Below are 16843 nucleotides of genomic sequence, written 5' to 3'. Positions count from 1 at the left end.
GTTGAATCAAAATGCATGCTTACTCATGCTCTTTGGGTCGTCCAAGAGAAACGGGCATGCAGCTTCGGACGTCCGGTGAGCTCGAATCAGGAGGACCGACAAGCATTACCTAGACACCTAACCTGCTCAAGACCATATACTTAGTTGTCACCATTAGCTACTTCATGTTATGGGAAGTTTGTGCAACAGTACGATTGTCGAGTAACACCATCTCAGAATGCACATCACGACATCAGAAGCACACCACATTTCTGTTCTAGCAGGCCAGGGGGAGATCATCAAGCTCCGTGCCGCCGTCAAGAGCCTAGCCGCACGGGAAGAAGCTTCCACTGCCGAGGTGCTGATTGCCTGCAAGGATGACTTCCAGCAAACAGCCGCACACATAGCTGCCAAAGCTGGACAATCACGTAAACAGACACTACCCGTGAGGAAGCTATTCAGTTGGATCCTGTTGCTGACTACCAGACAGGCTCAATTGAAGTCTTGGGTGAGCTACTCGGCACTGAGGAGAACAAAGCGGTCTACTTCAACATGGCAAACCGTTTCTCAGGAGACCGGCCGGTGCATACAGCCATGCGCCACGGGTTTCTGGACGTCTTCAAGGCTCTGGTAGCTAACGGGGCGGATCCAACGGTCAAGAACCGCTTTGGGGACACGGTGCTGGATTACCCCGGCGATTTTGAGCCCGATGAGGTACAGAGAGTCGTTGATGAATACAGGGAGAGGACATCGAGGCGGCCTGACTAAAGAGGGTATGGTTATGATTAGAACCTGGCTGGATATGTTTACCTTAGGATACACAGCTTACTATCAAGTGATCCCTCTTCAAGGGGTACACTAGTACTGATGTAGTAGTCACACTCAATCAAAAGACCAGGAGCAACCTGGAAGGTATGGGTCACGGTCATATCATGATACCGTCCATCATAGCTTGAATCATGATGCCTCACTCTGCTTGAAGTTGCTCAACTGTCCGAGCTGCTGGTCCGATACTAGTACCTAAAGTTCCTACCTAAGCACCCATGACAGCTGTGTACTGATGCAAGAACTAGTAGAGGAGGTTGAGTGGCTGTCACGGTGCGGGGAAGCGTCCAGTCCTAAGAGGCGGGGGGGAATTCATTAGACCACCAAACCAAGGCATCATTGACGATTGGTGAAATGATTTACATGACACTGACACCTTCCTCTCCTAGAAGAGATGGTGAGAAACACATGCCAGGTTCGGGCCAAGCCAGAAACAGTCTGATGAGCGTCCGAGAAAAAGACCAGAGGGGAGCATCTTCGTGCTAAGTGCATTTCTGTTCGGTAATGATACCCCGAAGGATACTTTATGCTTTTGCAAACGATGCCGTAACTACGTAGTGCGTAAAATGCTGTGCGGTGTTCAAGGGAGCAGGTCATGCCAAAACGTCATGCCGGCTTCCTCCACCCCGTTCGCAATGCTCCCTCACCACCAGGATCCGACTGTCAGCCGTCAACTTACACTCTGGCCTTGGCGGCATCATACAAAGCCTTGATATCCTCCTGCCACTGTGCCGCGTTAATGCGGACTACACGCCGATCATATGTGACCAGCCCGTTCACCTCGGCCTCGACGTCAGAAGTCTGGGTATAGATGGCACCGCTGCAGCCATACATCTCAACCTGTTCTCGGAGAAGGCGCAGAAGTGTGCGAGCGCGGTAGTGGAACGAGTCAGGAGTGGCATGCATCTCGTACGTCTCGTTGATGGTTCTGAGAGCCGTTTCGATTGGCCAAAGGCTGCGAAAAGGAAGACATGTTAGCTCCTCTGCATTCGGAAGGTGGCACAAGGCACAGGTGGGAAGGTTGAGCAACGCTTCAGATCATACTTTTCATCTGCCGGTCGGGACCCGAGCCCGCCAAACTCGCCCTGAAAACCGATGCGATTCGGGTCGTATGGAGAGCTAGGCAGAGAATAATAGGGAGCGCCGCATTGAGGGTCAGCATAGTGATGGTTGTCCTGAATGGGGAACGTTAGCCATCCGAACGCTCTCAGCGAGGTGGGCAATGCTTACTGAGAAGTCGCCGGCTCCGTGATCTCTCCAACCCGAGTTGGCATTGATCAGCCGGGTCGGATCCATTCGGCGGACTCTCTCGGTGATGGCGAACTCCGGGTGGTAGTCGGTGATTTGGCCCCAGCCCTCATTGTAGATGACCCACGAGACGATACTTGGATAGCTCTTGTGTTCTTCAACCATTATGTCCAGCTGCCTCTCCCACTCAACCTGCTCGTCATCAGTGGGCCGGCGCTCTGGGTACACGCGCATCGAGGGCATGTCTTGCATAACCATAAGACCCAGCCGATCGCAGGCCTCGTAGAAGAGGTCTGGCTCAATCTTGATCTGTGAGGCGCGGTAAGCGAGCTGTAAGACAGAACTCTAACGAATCCTCGGGGATGGCATACATGTTTGCGGACCAGATTCATGCCAAGATCTTTGATGAGCTCAAGGTCCGAGACCATTGCTTCCAGCGTCGGAGGCAAGTGAAGACCGTCGGGCCAGTATCCTTGGTCAAGCGGGCCGAACCAAAACACAAACTCGCCGTTCAGCAGCTGCCGTAGGGTGCCGTTCACCATGCCGGTCGAGACGGTCCGGAAACCAGTGTAGCTACTGACCTCGTCAGAGCCCATTTTGACCGTGATGTTGTACAGGGTGGGCGAGTCCGGGCTCCACAGCTTCGGTGACTGGACGGTAAACGTAAAGGGCTCGTTAGACATGGCTTGTTGGGTGTGAAGTACACCGCCGTCCAGGTCGTGTACAGAGATCTCAACTGGTGTGCTCTCATTCTTGGAGCCGTGGACAGTAACGTCAACTAGCTTCATGGTCAGTAACAGCTTTCCAGCCTGATCCCGGGTCTACTCACCCTTCCCGTCCATACCAGCGGCAACATCTAACTTGGTAATGGAGTTTTCGGGAACATGCTCAAGCCAGACGGTTTGCCAGATGCCGCTGCAGGGAGTGTAGAAAATGTGATGGGGCCGCTTGCTCTGCTTTCCTTGGGGAATACTCTGATCATCGGTAGGGTCAAAGACGAAGACGAGCCTCTCACTTGTTAGTTGATACAATCTTCATTCAGAAAGTACAAACTTCGACACTCACAGCTCATTATCCCCATAAGGCTTGAGATGCTGGGTCACATCAAAACTAAAGCGTGAATAGCCTCCACGGTGAAAACCGGCCTCTGCTCCGTTGACGTACACAGTGGCCTCGTAGTCAACAGCTTCGAAATTGAGCATGACACGGTCACCTTGAGAGGATGCTTCGGGCACGGTGAAGTTGGTTCCAAACCACATGTGGGTCACGCCCGTCGTCATGATGCCGGAAATTCCGCTCTCGATGCACGACGGAATCAGCACTTCCTGTCTCAAGGGGAGCGTCGGTTTGACAGCAGTGTCATCAGGATCGGTTGCTGCTTGGTAGGTCCAGATTCCGTTCAGCGATTTCCAGCCATCGCGGCGAAGTTGAGGGCGAGGGTACTGCGGCCAGGGATTCGTTCCAACCTTGTCTGTCCAAGGAGTGTCGAGCGGAGGCGGCATGAGCTTGTAGGGCTCGGCAGCATTTGTGGATGCCAGCAGAAGGGCAAAGACCCAAACTGCAAGCTGCAAAAGAATAGGCATGATGATGTGGATTGTGGAATGTGGAGATGGCCCGGTGATGTTAGATGAAGCAAAAGCTATCCAGGTGGGCAGCAACAAGTTACCCTCGGTGCTGAGTGGATGATCACAACGGGCCGTCGATTACCAAGGTGGACGAAAAGTAAACAAGAGCTAACAAGGTTAGGCATACAGTGAGCCCTTATGTGTTTCCAACCCGGCCCAGTGGGAGAATCTGCATTCTCTCGCTCACTCTTGTCTCCAAGAGGGGCACAAGTCTCCGATCAGTAGTCACCCCCATGGGGAAGGACATGACCATTTCATGGAGCAGCGGTCAGCGGAACCTGCGGGGTTTGGGATGCGGTCCCAACTCTGTTAGAGAGTCTAATAACTAGGCGTGACCGACTTGGGAACGAGTTGGCTTCGATCTGATGGAACATAAGCATTCACCGGCACAAGTTGAGGTCACTTGAGGACTGTGCACTTGCCTGACCAGTAGTGACCACACAGACACTTACCTTGGCTATGCAACAAGCAAGAGAGATCGGCCTGGCCAAGATCGGGTACAGGGTAGCAGTTGCATCTTGGCGTCTTAAATCGTCCGAAACTGCAACTGCAGGCTGCAGCTCTGAGCTAACGGCGTGGTAGTGGGCTCCGCCGCTGAGGAGAAGGCAGGTGTGCCTTGAGATCGACCAGCTCTTTGCAGCTTCCAAGTTGGGATCAAACGGCGTCAGAGTCATGGATAACCGGCAGTTCCCCTGCGAAACGACTTCGGGCGCTTCTGTCCTTGCCAATTGCAAGGTCACGGGTCCATGGTAACACAGGAACTCCTGCCGCATAACCAGGCGGGCCAGGGAAAGCCTGGTTAGCAGTGACTTGCAATTGGCTAAGGTATGAACAGCAATAAACGTGATTGCAAGCACTTTGTTACCCCTCCAATCCTCCATTCTTAAGGCACCTTATTCAATCTAATCCTGGTGGAGATCACCGTTCAGCAAACCATCCCACATCCCCAGTTCTGCAGTGGATGAGCCAGCTGCCTGACCGATCAATGCAATGCAGAACACCGGCTTCAGTGGATCATCCCGATACATGAGTACCTGCGTATTGCACATTCCGGCCTCCAACAAGATATTGATCGGGGATGGAGCACTGACATGACTGCTCAGCCAAAATCAGGTGAAGATCGGATCGCCGAGACACCAGAGTGACCAGACTTCAAAATTTCAGAGTAGTTCGAGGTCTACAATGTCTATTCTTGGGCCATTCAGGTATGTCGTGGTAGGCAAGCCGGAAGGCCCGGTCGGAGGCAGAGTTAAAAAGCATCCAGGCCTGTGATTTTGGGCATTGTCAGCCCTTAATGAGCCCGTCTGACTTGCCGTCCAATGAACATCACCAAGCTTTGTATCATTCAACAAGCAGCTGACACGCCATCACCACGCCAGGATGCGATGCATTATGCATCTGGTTTTCGTCTTGGCATGAAGCGATGTTTATGCGGTTTGCCATCAATCAACCAACCGTCTCGCCTTTCATGGCCCGTTGTCATCTCGAACTCTCGCAGAATTTCACTTATCTACTAGGTAGTACGGCCGAGTTCATTTGAGACGGATCGAAAGTTCGAAACGGGACACAAGCTGCCGCCAGCCTATATCCATTCAACGATCCATAAGTACCACTCCTGCCAATCTCCGGTTTAGTCTGGCAAGAGAAAATTTCTTGAACTAGCAAATTAAAGTTCAAATGATTGGCGCTGACCTAGCAGCCCGGCTGGCTCAATCATTGACGGCTGGAATCTTATCATCGCATCTCGCGCCTTTCGCGCGGCGCTGCCTCCAGAGCCTGCAAGGACTTTTGTCCCGTTCCTATACTTGGCGGCTTGTCTGAGATGACTTATGACAGGGATTTGACTGTCAAGAACTCAAAGTGAAGCAAGCAGGGAGGGAGCCTGAGGAGAGCTGAGATTGCAGGAGTGAAAAACGAACAATCTCGAAGAAGGCGTAGGAAGACTGGAGAAGAATAGCTTGAAGGGGAGGACGGCCTGGGGAACCTGGACTACAGGTCACCTTACTATGAGCGATTGGGCAGTGATGCTGTTGAAATTGCGGCCTCCCGTCTGCTTCGAGCTTTGTATTTTAGCTTAAATGGTATAACGGCTCATCTTCTCCTTTTCAGTCTATTCAGTGTTCACAAATGCAGCGAGGCCGCGATGCCGTCCGATTCATCGGTTTTCGATACTTGAGACTAACTAAACCCCTAGCTTTCTCTTCTTCTAACTATGACGTACCGAACTGTAAATACCAAGTGCCCTATGATGGCAGCTGCATGATCAGGGCCTGGTAGCAACGAATGAAATTGACTTGTTGAAGTTCGAGGCAAACAGACAGACAATTGATATCGAATGAGCATGGATATAAATAACGAGGATCAGGAATGTAAAGGGGGTAAACAGACCAAGACAATAGGCTCAAGCTCCCCCCTGAACTCTCATCCAACGCAAGCTCCCATATTCCCTTCCAAAATGCCCAAACAAATTGACTGAGAAAATCAAGAGTAGGATCCAGCATCAGATATTAGCATCAGGGTCATCTTCAACAATGGCAGCGAGCTGAAGAATCTTCTTCGCCTCAGCGAGGAACTCATCCAAGCCAAACTTGCCCTCCTTGAGCAGCTCATCCTGCAGCCAGCCCCTAGCCTTCTCAGCCAGCATCTCCCACTGGTCCTTCATATCTGCAAGCCTCAACTCAAGGTGGACAAGCACCAGTGCCGTGGCAAGCGTGTCTGACTTGCCGCCAAGCTGGTCCACCACCTCTTGCGCAGCAGCCGGCAGGTCCGAGTCGGCGTCAATATGAAGCAGGTCCAGCAGGTTGTCATCCCAGTCCCAGGACCCGGCAAAGGTCTGCAGTGCCACGATCGGGCTGAGCTTGTCGTCGCCGGGAATATTCAATGAAACACCGCCGGTGCTAGGGGCGCTCTTGCGCGCCGCCATGCTGGCTAATTGCTTCCTGGGCGCCTTCCCGAAGGTCATTCTTTTGGCCGTTTGGCGTGTGCGTGCGCCACGCCTTTCCGTCCCGGCCATCTGAGCCGCTTGTTGGCTTGCTGAAGGTGGCGCCGATTGCTCGTATAACTGAGCAAATCCCTCCGCCGACATCGCTCCACTGTTGTCCGCCATGTCGGCAGTGATGTGTCTTCGATAACGCATCTCCGACGTTGTCGGAGCAGGCAGTGGACCGCGAAGTCTTTTGTTGGGTGTTGAGCTGGAAGCGTATTGCGCGAAGCTAGCGATGGCCGTCTGCCCGACCCCGCGCCCGAACATTGCGTCGGTAGGGTACATAAACTGAGTCAGGTCGCGCTTGGGACTCGACGATCTGGATCTGGAAGATGAACTAGAAGCGGGCTCATGCAGCGGAGCCGCTGTCTCGGAGGCTTTCTCCGCAGTCGCCTCGACAGCTACGAAGCTGCACCACCTGCCGCCGACTTGGTAGGTCACGCCGAGCCGGACGGCCTCTCGCTCTACCATGTCATGGTACCGGCCCGGATACTTGTCTCTGAGCAGCTGGCCTTTGTCATCGTTTGCGTCTTTGGCGTGGTAGATCCAACCACGGCCGTCCTCGAGCTCCTTGACGGCCTTCCGAGCGGCAAGCTGGTGGATTGTTTCAGCCTTCTCTGGGAGCACCGCCACGGGAATCTCCAACTCCAGCGGTCCATGGGCGGATGTGCCGCGGAGGACAACGGCTTTGGGCTGCCTCTGCACCGTCCCTGGCGACATGAGTAGGAACACGGTGGTGCGGCTGAACGGATAGAGCGCCGGGATGATAAAGGGGGCCTGCAAGAGCTTTGGCTCTAGCACATACGGGACATGCGAGTATTTGCCACCTGCGGTGGTGTCGAGGGAGGCATCGGTCATCTCGACGTCCGGGTTGGCAGATTCATCAAACAACGAGATGGGCTGTTTGGGAGGTTCCTTGTGCTGCTGTTGCGGCTCGACAACGTCGATGCTCATTGCATCCATGACTTTCTCAACCTCGACAACCTCGAAGTCATCCTCGGCTTGATCTTTAGCCGGCGTTTCGTATCTAACCTCCAAGGTGTAATCCCGGATGTGTGGCATCAGAGACGCCTTCAACATGCGAACTGCCTTGCCGCTCATGTTCTCGTTGTCGCTAACGGTTTGGGAGAAGCCGTTGCCGGCTTGGGCTACACCTTCGATGAGCGAGTGGCTAACGTTGCTGCCTATCCCCAAGGTGAATACCCTGATGGCGCCATTGCTCTCAGAGACGCTTTTGGTCACCAAGTTAAAAAGCTTATCCTGGTCCCAAATCTCGCCGTCCGTCACAATGATGATCTCCAGGTCCATGTCTCTGTAGCGTTTCTTGATGGCGTCCTCGGTCGGGCTGTAGATGTCGGTGCCTCCGAAGTTTGCATCAAATTTATCCACATACTGGGTGGCCTGCTCGAGACTGACAGCGTCGTAGGTCTTAGATCCATCAGGGAAAAGGAACTCATGGCGCGAGCCGAAAGAGCAGATGTTGAACTTGACGCCCACGGGTAAAGATTTGAGAAAGATGTGCAGGGCGGTTTTGAGATTGTCAATCTTATTGCCGCCCCGCATTGACCCCGATCTGTCACAGAGGAACACAATTTCGGGCCGCGAGGGAGGAAGGTTGAACTTGGGCACAAGCGTGGCCATCAAGGCCCGCTGGTTGGGGATGGTCGGATGTGTCTCTAGCACTGCCACGGGCTTGTCGACGCCGCTTGCCACGATCTGCAGAACAAAGTCGTCGCCTAGTTCTGTAGTAGCCTGTGAGAGAGTTGCCGAGGCCTTTTGGAGAGACATCTCCTGGCCCTGAGCAGTGCCGACCGAAGTGTTTCCCACCGTCACTGAGATGGGGTGCGAAGGTGACTGGACGTTCCTGACGGTGCAGCCATTGGGCATCTCGACATCGACCACGATGCTGATTCCGCTGTCGTTTCGGAGTGTGCTCGCCCGCAGTAACTCGCCGGGGTAGTTGCCAAAGCGCGGGGCGATGGAGGTGGGAATTGTGTAGCGGATCCCGTCGACCTCGGCGTCATGCTTTAGCTCGCCCAGATACGTGATGTCGACCTTGATGGTGGCATTGGCGGGCACATTGCCGATGGTGGTGGTGAAGACATCACTTGCACTCGGTAGCTGTTCGAGGAGACCAGCAGTCTCGCCGCGTGCGACGGCGTCCGTGTAAGTCTTGCGCGCCTCTGCCCGCTCCTTGACCACACCTCGGATGACGCGGTCGTTGTTGATGGTGCAGATGAAGCCGACGACCGAGACGCCATCGTACAGAGGGAAGGTGTACCTCAGCTCGGGGATGGCCTCGGCCCTAGGGTTGACAAATGTCTGGGTCAAGGTGGTCCGACTGGTCGTCGAGACAATCTTGGCATGGGCTGAGAGCGAGAGTTGGGGTAAGTACTCCCTCAGCGGCCTCGAGTACGACGGATGGTTGGGCAAGATGTAATAGAGACCGCAGATGTGGTTGTGGACTGTCATTGTGGCGGCGTTGCGATATCAGGATGAATGTAGCATGTATGTAATTGGTTGGTAGGTTGTAAGCCGTGAGGAAGACAAAGGGGGGTTCCAAAAGCTTGCAGACGGACTCGGGCTGGCAGTGAGGTCTATGTGACGCAAAAAAAGATATCTGACCGGACTCGAGAGAGTGTAGGATGGAGAAGAAAGATGTAGTCTGCCTTCAATGCCTCCTCAAGGGGGCTACCGTCAGCTTTTATATGTTGGAACTTGTAAGTGAGTGCATCCGTCCTCAATGACTCGATTAATCATTATTAGGCAGCAGCCGTGGCCTGTGTAGTTGAATGAGATCGCTTTAGAGCTTAGCCCCGCGTGTGAGAGACTCACGGTGACGAATCAAGCAGCTGCTGACTACACGCCCCTTTACAAGCAACCTAATACGAAGTACGTTGCGCAGTTGTGCAAAACATGTGTGCGGCTAATTGCAATGTGAAGGCCAAACATAGAGTACATACCTGCCTTCCAACCCTCCATACCCGGTCAGAAAACCTGGCTGCTCCCAAGTTCCAACCACGCACCGGTGTCCGTAAGCGGTATAGGGGCACAATCAAAGGAGGCGCCCTATGAGAAAGGGAAGTTTGGTCTGGAAGTGACAAGGAGATGAAATATAACTTCAATATGATTTGGATCATCATCGACATGCCTGTACTTGTACGCTCCGTGCTCAGTGCTAGGAATTTACTGGTAGTATGTTCAGCATCCATCACCGCCCACCAGACTTCAGAGTAGAGAATCCATACCGCTTCTGAAAAGACCATCAAGGCCGGTGTATCCTCAGCATCGCCAGAAAGTAATCTTCCAGTGGCAGAAGGTTGAGCAGGGCAGCATTCGCCTTCCATGCCAATAGGCAGGCACAAGCCCCCGCTACAGCATCGAGAACAAAATGGTTTGCGGTTGCAACAATGGCGACAAGTATGATGGCAGGGTAGACCATTCCCATGCAAACCATGGCCAGACGCTTCCAGCCAAGCCTCCCGCGCTTCCTTAGCGGTGCTGTGGCAATGGTAAGCCCGATGAGAAAGGAGTAGCCAAAATGCAGCGACGGCATGGCAGCTACAGGCGCGTCAGTTGGACTGGCAATCCAAAGGGGAGGATCCTGAGGTTATTGAATGGACTCACCATACTGGTTGCAGAACCTATTTGTCGTCCAAACGCTGCTGTCCCCGTCCGCTGAATGGACCGTGTCTACGAACCCGTAGCTCTTGGCCTCCCTCGCGTGCTCGCCTGTGTAGCCGGGATCGCTCAACAGCCTCGGAGGCATGCACGGCCAAGAGGAGAAGACGATAAAGGCTAGGAGGTTGCACATGGCCATGGTCCTCCGCCTCTTCTCGTAGAGGGCCGGCCCAAGCTGTCTGTGCTCCTGGCTGTTCTCGGTCATCCACCGGCTGCTACTGTCTCTTTGCTGCCGCCTCGGTCTCGCTGTTGTCAGATGATATAAGACAATGAGAAAGAGGATGGTGCCGGGGATATGGATGAAGGAGTACGCTCTGTTGGTCCATCGCATGAGCGTGGGACTCGCGAGGAACCACCTTTGCACGGCGGGCTCGATGAAGATGCCCAGCTGCTGTTCGATGTGGATGATTTGCAGAGCATGTTCTCGAGCCGTGTCAACCGTGGATGTCTGCAAAGATATTGCGGTGATGGCGCGGCCAAGTTGGTATACCTGAGCCAAGCGTCAGAAATATGATACGATGCATGTGATGCCAGAGGTAGCCGAGGTCAGGAATACATACCCAGTAGATAAGAGCCCAATACCAGACTTCAACCAAGAAAGGCAGCTGCTGGAGCACTCGAGAAAGAAAACGGTCCTTGAAAACCGACGTATTAGGTGTGGTTACTTCCCGCTCCCAGCCTAAGAATCTGAGAGTGCGTTTCCTCTTGTTCAGGGAATCCACATGAATCGTCAAGTCCGCCTCGCTGCTTGACCTACTTGAGCCGGGGGTCGAGAGGGGCTCTTGCGAATCCGATCTCCGTCCTTTCTCGAGGAATCCCAAGCTCGGCTCGGGATCGTGCTTTGTTGCTTGCCAATAAACGCGTCTTGACGAAAGCGACGAAGTAGAAGATAAGCCATAGCCATGTTGACTCTTGTTCCGGTTGATGAAGGTGCCAAACGCGAGCAGGGAAATGACCACAATGGGTTCCACAACAGCCCCGACTGCCATTGTGAGAAAAGGATAGGACCAGGAAACACGGATTCAAAAAGCCTGGAGAGGTGTAGACGACAGCAAACAGCGGATGTGGGTGAGCCCTGCTGCGTATATACAGTAGCATGTCTCGAAGTCCCCAGTCCTGTATGCACGTTCCAGCTCCCGTTGACCTGTTTTTCATCCGAACTTGAAGAACCTTCTTCCGCTGGTCTCTACCGCGGTAGTATGACCCGTATCTAGCGACGTCATTTGCTTCTCTGGTTCCCAAGCCTCTGCGTCCTTCCGCCCCACCGCAGTAGCAGTGCACTCGGCACAGGGGGGGAGTACCGGTAGCTTAATGCCTCGGGCTGTCGGGCCTGACAAGCTCCCGGGGCAAGAAGCATCTTGGACTTCAAATCCAATGATACTATGCAAGTGCTCTGTGCCCAAAAACTGCCGGCAACATTCCTGCGTATCCATATGTCTTCAACCAAGCGCCTCTTCCGCCATCGAGATGGCTTAGATGAGATGCAGCGGGATCGGAGCGTCTCTCCTGGACTTGTGTTGTAAGTGTGTGGTAGTAACAGTAGGCTAACACCGAAGCCCAGCGCGATAACTATGCTCAGAGACGCGTCACACCTAGACGTAAGTACTGTAGGGCACCGGACATTCCGGACATTCCGGTGGGCCACGGTGGGTCGGATCCACGAACCCGGACCGAGCTCCTGCAACTCGCCCGGCCCTTGAGACGAAAGAAACCAGAAGACCAGCATCCGGACAAGGCAAATTCTTGATCCTAGAGGGCTTTGCCAGAATAAAACCAACAATGGGCAGCAGCATCGCCGGCCTCCGTGTTTCGCACGTCTTCCGAGGGCTTGAAGGAACAGGATACCTACTACTGGAGCGGGACATACTGTCTCGAATCTCAATCTCTTAATCTCCGTGCTGCCCAGCAGTGCCTCCACCCTAGACGTCATTGACAAGCAACGACCGCGGCATTTGTTGTGGGCCGTCGTTGATTAAGCATCGGGGCTTCCCGGGTCTTCCGGTGCCGTCGGCTTCGGCCTCAGCCACGCCCGTCGTTTTCAAGAATCTTCGGTATCCTTGCAGGCGCTGGTCGCAAACGCTTTTCAACCAAGCGACGAAGAGCGCAAGTCGTAATGGGAAGCTCGTCGGTTCGTTTCTGGTTGTAGCCTGTCGGCACTCGGCATCAGGTTTTCGGAAAACAAGTCCAGATTCGTCGTTGAAGTCGCAACTTGGCAACTTGCGTTGAGAGGCAGTTACTACCGGTACCTTAGGTCGGGGTGGGCCTTCCGTCACCCGCGATCCCGTCGAATCCCACAACGGATAGGTAGTTCATCCTATCGGTGCAGGAGTGGTGCGCGTTCGATGTCTGTTGATCCTTTCCTTGTGGAACTACCAACTTGCCCCGCGTAGGGCCGAGGTGTTTCCCGATCCTGCCCCCATCCTTATCGGAACGTTAAGAAGAGAGAAAGTGCCGATTTGAGACAGCAAATACACATGTATGTTCCGCGTTTGACTGACTTGCTCACCGGAAACCTAGAAGGCTGGAACCACGAGCTGTGCTGGGAGCCTTGTTTTTTCGCGAACCACAGGCTTGACTGCTGCATTATTCGGTATTCATCCATGCAATTGAAGTGGAAAATGGGCCACTGGTGTCTTGTTTGTGTGCACCGCGAACAGAACGTTGAAACTGGAAAGCTCGAACTAACCAAGGTAGGAAACGGGGCACATGTTGGTCTTTCACGGAACACTACCGGTACCTGATAAAAAGTTAGCTTTAATGTCAATTGGTAGACTTCGTATTTTGAAAGGTTATACATATGTGATTTACCTAGCTCAGGATTTGCCTTACAACCTTGAATTAAACATGCTATGATATATTTCAGCTATTCTCTCCAATGTAATAAATCCAGAGAAAGCATCAATCTATGGATATCTAAGAGAGAAATGTCACTCTGTGATAAAGTGGGCGGGTGGGGGCAGTGGGGTCATGCCGGCAGCGCTGCGGGGCGCTACGCCAAGCCTACCAGATAATGACGAGAACACCATCCCAGCGCGTCTTTTTAGCGCGTTCCAGCGCTCTGGGATCACCACATTCCGCCCATAAGGTATGCCGCGATCCGCCCAATGCTCTCCTCACGCAAGCGGAGCCACGCCTCCTCAGGCTTGGAGGATCGCATGCTGAGTCCTTCGAAGAAGGCTCGGCTCCATGATTTTCATATCCTTAGCGATGACGAAAGAAGCGATGCTGGAAACGGCCGAGACACGCGTCACGCGCACCGTCGCGTCCATGACGGCGAGGATGGCTCCAGATCAAGGCTCGACAAGACGCTGAGCTTCTTTGAACGGCTGCAAGAAGACGAATTTTCGGATCTAAAGGCGGATCTTCGCGCCGAGCTGGACAGGTTGCATCGCCTGGGCAAAGACGACGCTTCCGACAGCACGAAAGTCGACCGCGACTCAGTTGACGATGTCGCCAAGGATTTGGCCGATGTGCTGCAGAGCTGGGTTGGACAAGCCTGTCAATATCGTCTACTACGGACTCGATGCTCAGGATTCTGAGGGACCGTTCACCGTCAAGTCTCTCCCTGGCCGTGACAGGCTTGTCGTTGAGACCTTCGACCGGCTCAAGGCAGAGGTACCCTTTGAGGTCTTCATCGCTGTGATTGAGAAGGAGGACACAGGCCGAAAAGTCGCGGTTTCGACGAATCCGAGCTACCTGGCCCGCAGTATCTTCGACCTGCAGGGACACAGCCTGGCCTGCGATCTTCCCGTCGAGGAACGGAACTGGGTGCACACAAGGCGTGGTACTTCTACGCAAGCGCGGTCTTGTTCCATGACTGAAACTGTGAGTATCTGATAGTGCTGGTGACTGGCTGTGGACGGTGGGCCCATGGCGCATGCGCACAGGCAGTGATGCTTATTCCCCGCGACGGCATGATCGGCTTTCTGTTGCAGTGCGAAATCCCCCTTGCCCAGTCAGCCCGCTACTGCTCCAGAACGACGGGTGTGCAGCGCCTGATCGAGTACTTTGCCGCCAAGATCACCGATCCCCAGAACCGCGCCCGCCTTCTCCCCGCCTTCAAGCAGCTCTGCACGAGACTGTGGAAGTTGGGGGAGGACTCTAGCTTTGCTGTCCTTTCGGATGATGCAATTGAGACGCTTCTAAAAGCGCTGCTCACTGCACAAGATTGGGATTTTTTTGAGCAGGCTGTTGTCAAACTCGGGAAACACGTGCCGCTAACAACATTGCTCCCCTGGATCGTGGCTGAAGTTGAAGGTGGAGGCCTTGCAGTGCGTGACATTGAGAAGGGGTATGCCATAACTGCCGCAGTGACATAAGATTTAGACCGACAAGCTTGCAGACTGCTGGCTATTGGCCTGGCCTCTTCGAACCTCTCTCACAGATGCAATGTAGCCCGCGAGCTCCTCCGTCTTCGGGCAATGGGGAGCGAGGGCCAGGAATTGCTGCGGCGCCTGGTATCCAGCGCCTTGGAAAGTGTAGGCTCACAGTCTGCCACTGCGCAGGATGGTCGGCGCTTGGTTGAACTGGTCTGTGTTGTGCTCGGCCCGGAGATCTTGACCACAGAGTAAGTATCATGCCAGCCACCTTCTGAATTTACATGTCAGCAAGCTCATGCAGGTACAATGTATAGGCTTCTACCTCTCGTCCAAAAGACTGCCCCTTCCATACCCTTAAGTCTAGGAGTCTTTGAGGGTCTCAGTCGACTTACAGCGGCCCAACGTGCCCAGGCTTCGGTATCCAAAGAACGTTTGGAGCAGTTTGCAAGGCATATCACGGACACGCTAGACGTATCCAAGCTTTCTTGCGGTCCTTCGCCTGTTCACCAAGGTCAAACCTGTCGATGCTGTGACCGATGCAATGGGAAACCTGTTGGGCCAGGACCTGTTAATGACTCTGGTCTCGCTCCTTTCGTCTCTTCCCTCCTCGCAGAGGGTGCCAGTGACATCATCCTGGCACGATTTGCACTGAAAGGTCGTTGGCGACGTCGGAATCATCAAAATGCGAGACTTCCATGGTTTTTGGTTACCGTTCCTGAGGCAGCTCCTCGAGATACTCGAGGAACACGCGGTCCCCATTGTCCACGCCTCGCTATCGTCATCTCTTTGCGGCGGTCCTTGAAACTTTCCTCGCCAAGCGTGTCGGCCCACCTCCGATGCGGTGGCTGCCTGAAATTTGGACGGTCCCCTGCCTCTGCAGAATTTGCAGCTTGATCAACGGATTTCTTTCATCTGACGCGCCAGCTGCTAGTGTCAACGGTTGCTCCGGAGAGGAGCTGCTGCATATCGGCACTTTCGTGTGGCCTTATAGAACGCAGCTGCAATGCGCGTTTTCCCCAGGCGAAGGCGGCGGTATCGTCATAACCAAGGTGATCAAGGGCCCAAGTTTCCAAAAATGGGAAGAGGAGACGAGCAGCGCAGCTGTTGAGATCGGCAAGCTCTTTGGCCCAGCACTACGCACCGTCCTGGGCGGTGAACACGACACAGTCATGAATTCTAAACCTACAGAACCCCCAGTTATACCCCTGCCCATCGAAAACTTTGCGAAGGGGCGTGAGCAACCGCAATTCCCTACGGCTTATGCCATGGCCAGCGGCCCGATTCCCGCGATTCACCCCAACCCACCTGGAGCCACTTTTCCGTCGCAACTCGGTCCGCTTGGAAGTGCTGCTGGATCTCATCCTTCCGCCTCCGGTAATGGGTGCCGTTTGCCCCCATTGCAATCCATTCTGCCTCCTGAGTCTGTTGCAGGAGGGTTGGGACAAGTGCGTAACAGTGTAAGGCCAACCCCTGATGCAAGGACGGCCGGTTGGCAATCCCCAGCAACAGCAACACCCCCCGGCGGCCCTGCATATGCACCTCAAAAGAACCCGGCTCCAGCCCCGCTGCTCCCGTCAATTGCAAAGGGTCCACCAGCAGCGGGAAACAAGCGAATCATGTCGAGCACATGGCGCGGGCCAACGCTCCGCGCTTCTGCCACGCCCGCTGCCCCCGCTGCTGCTCCTTACACGTCTCCATACGGCCGGGTCCTGTCACCAATGTCCCAAAGTACGATCAACAAGCGGAGTTCAACAGGAGGGAATGCGAGCAAGCCCAAGTTGGATATTCCGCCTCAACGGAACTCTTCACGGCCGGCCAAAAGGAATGTGGGGGAAATCATTGACCTAACGGGGGACGACTGAAATCGAGCTTCTTGTTGGTTGGAGTTGTCTTGAAAGTGTTTGGATCACTGGTACGAATAAAGTGGGATACGGTTGACATGCAATGCAACCTGATAGATATATTATTGTATACTACTTGGTGGTTGGGCTGGGTTGAGCGCTTGAGATCTGTTCGTTTGTGGTCAACGACTGCGCAACCGCCACGATCTGCAGCTTCATGGGGCCATCGGGCACCTAACACTTCGGGAATATTTGAGCCCCTACTGCACATGCTCTCTCTCACATATCAGTTGTCAGAAACGATGTTAAAATATTAAAATTAGCCGCCCATTCGTTTGGAGA

The 16843-nt window shown here is 54.0% G+C and overlaps 6 protein-coding genes across 6 annotated transcripts; 2 read left to right on the top strand and 4 right to left on the bottom strand.

Annotated features, from left to right (window-relative positions):
• The first annotated feature begins 92 nt into the window (after positions 1-92).
• N656DRAFT_743079 (uncharacterized protein) lies at positions 93-898 on the top strand. The gene is made up of 2 exons (XM_064812845.1): positions 93-407; positions 470-898. The coding sequence occupies exons 1-2, from the start codon at positions 218-220 to the stop codon at positions 745-747; spliced, it is 468 nt and encodes a 155-aa protein (XP_064674692.1). The 5' UTR covers positions 93-217; the 3' UTR covers positions 748-898.
• A 581-nt stretch (positions 899-1479) lies between these two features.
• Positions 1480-3635, bottom strand: N656DRAFT_793646 (glycoside hydrolase family 2 protein; the record flags this gene model as incomplete). Its single annotated transcript, XM_064817189.1, has 6 exons — positions 1480-1759; positions 1849-1979; positions 2035-2361; positions 2424-2830; positions 2882-3060; positions 3118-3635. The coding sequence occupies 6 exons, from the start codon at positions 3633-3635 to the stop codon at positions 1480-1482; spliced, it is 1842 nt and encodes a 613-aa protein (XP_064674691.1).
• A 2542-nt stretch (positions 3636-6177) lies between these two features.
• On the bottom strand, positions 6178-9132 carry N656DRAFT_699398 (VIT-domain-containing protein; the record flags this gene model as incomplete). Its single annotated transcript, XM_064810787.1, has 2 exons — positions 6178-6640; positions 6821-9132. The coding sequence occupies 2 exons, from the start codon at positions 9130-9132 to the stop codon at positions 6178-6180; spliced, it is 2775 nt and encodes a 924-aa protein (XP_064674690.1).
• A 793-nt stretch (positions 9133-9925) lies between these two features.
• N656DRAFT_698653 (uncharacterized protein) lies at positions 9926-11330 on the bottom strand (the record flags this gene model as incomplete). Its single annotated transcript, XM_064810726.1, has 3 exons — positions 9926-10221; positions 10288-10831; positions 10902-11330. 3 exons carry the CDS (start codon positions 11328-11330, stop codon positions 9926-9928), a joined length of 1269 nt encoding a protein of 422 aa, XP_064674689.1.
• Positions 11331-11729: 399 nt separating this feature from the next.
• N656DRAFT_773146 (uncharacterized protein) lies at positions 11730-12309 on the bottom strand. The gene has a single exon (XM_064814009.1). The coding sequence runs from the start codon at positions 12204-12206 to the stop codon at positions 11934-11936; it is 273 nt and encodes a 90-aa protein (XP_064674688.1). The 5' UTR covers positions 12207-12309; the 3' UTR covers positions 11730-11933.
• Positions 12310-13660: 1351 nt separating this feature from the next.
• On the top strand, positions 13661-15844 carry N656DRAFT_11651 (uncharacterized protein). The gene is made up of 4 exons (XM_064808535.1): positions 13661-14166; positions 14229-14632; positions 14684-14908; positions 14975-15844. The coding sequence occupies exons 1-4, from the start codon at positions 13789-13791 to the stop codon at positions 15552-15554; spliced, it is 1587 nt and encodes a 528-aa protein (XP_064674687.1). The 5' UTR covers positions 13661-13788; the 3' UTR covers positions 15555-15844.
• Positions 15845-16843: the final 999 nt, after the last annotated feature.

This window comes from Canariomyces notabilis, assembly GCF_033297395.1.
Source record: "Canariomyces notabilis strain CBS 508.74 unplaced genomic scaffold N656scaffold_1, whole genome shotgun sequence".
NCBI lineage: Eukaryota > Fungi > Ascomycota > Sordariomycetes > Sordariales > Chaetomiaceae > Canariomyces > Canariomyces notabilis.
The sequence above is the reverse complement of the archived record's forward strand: the minus strand, read 5'-3'. Positions and strand labels throughout refer to the sequence as shown.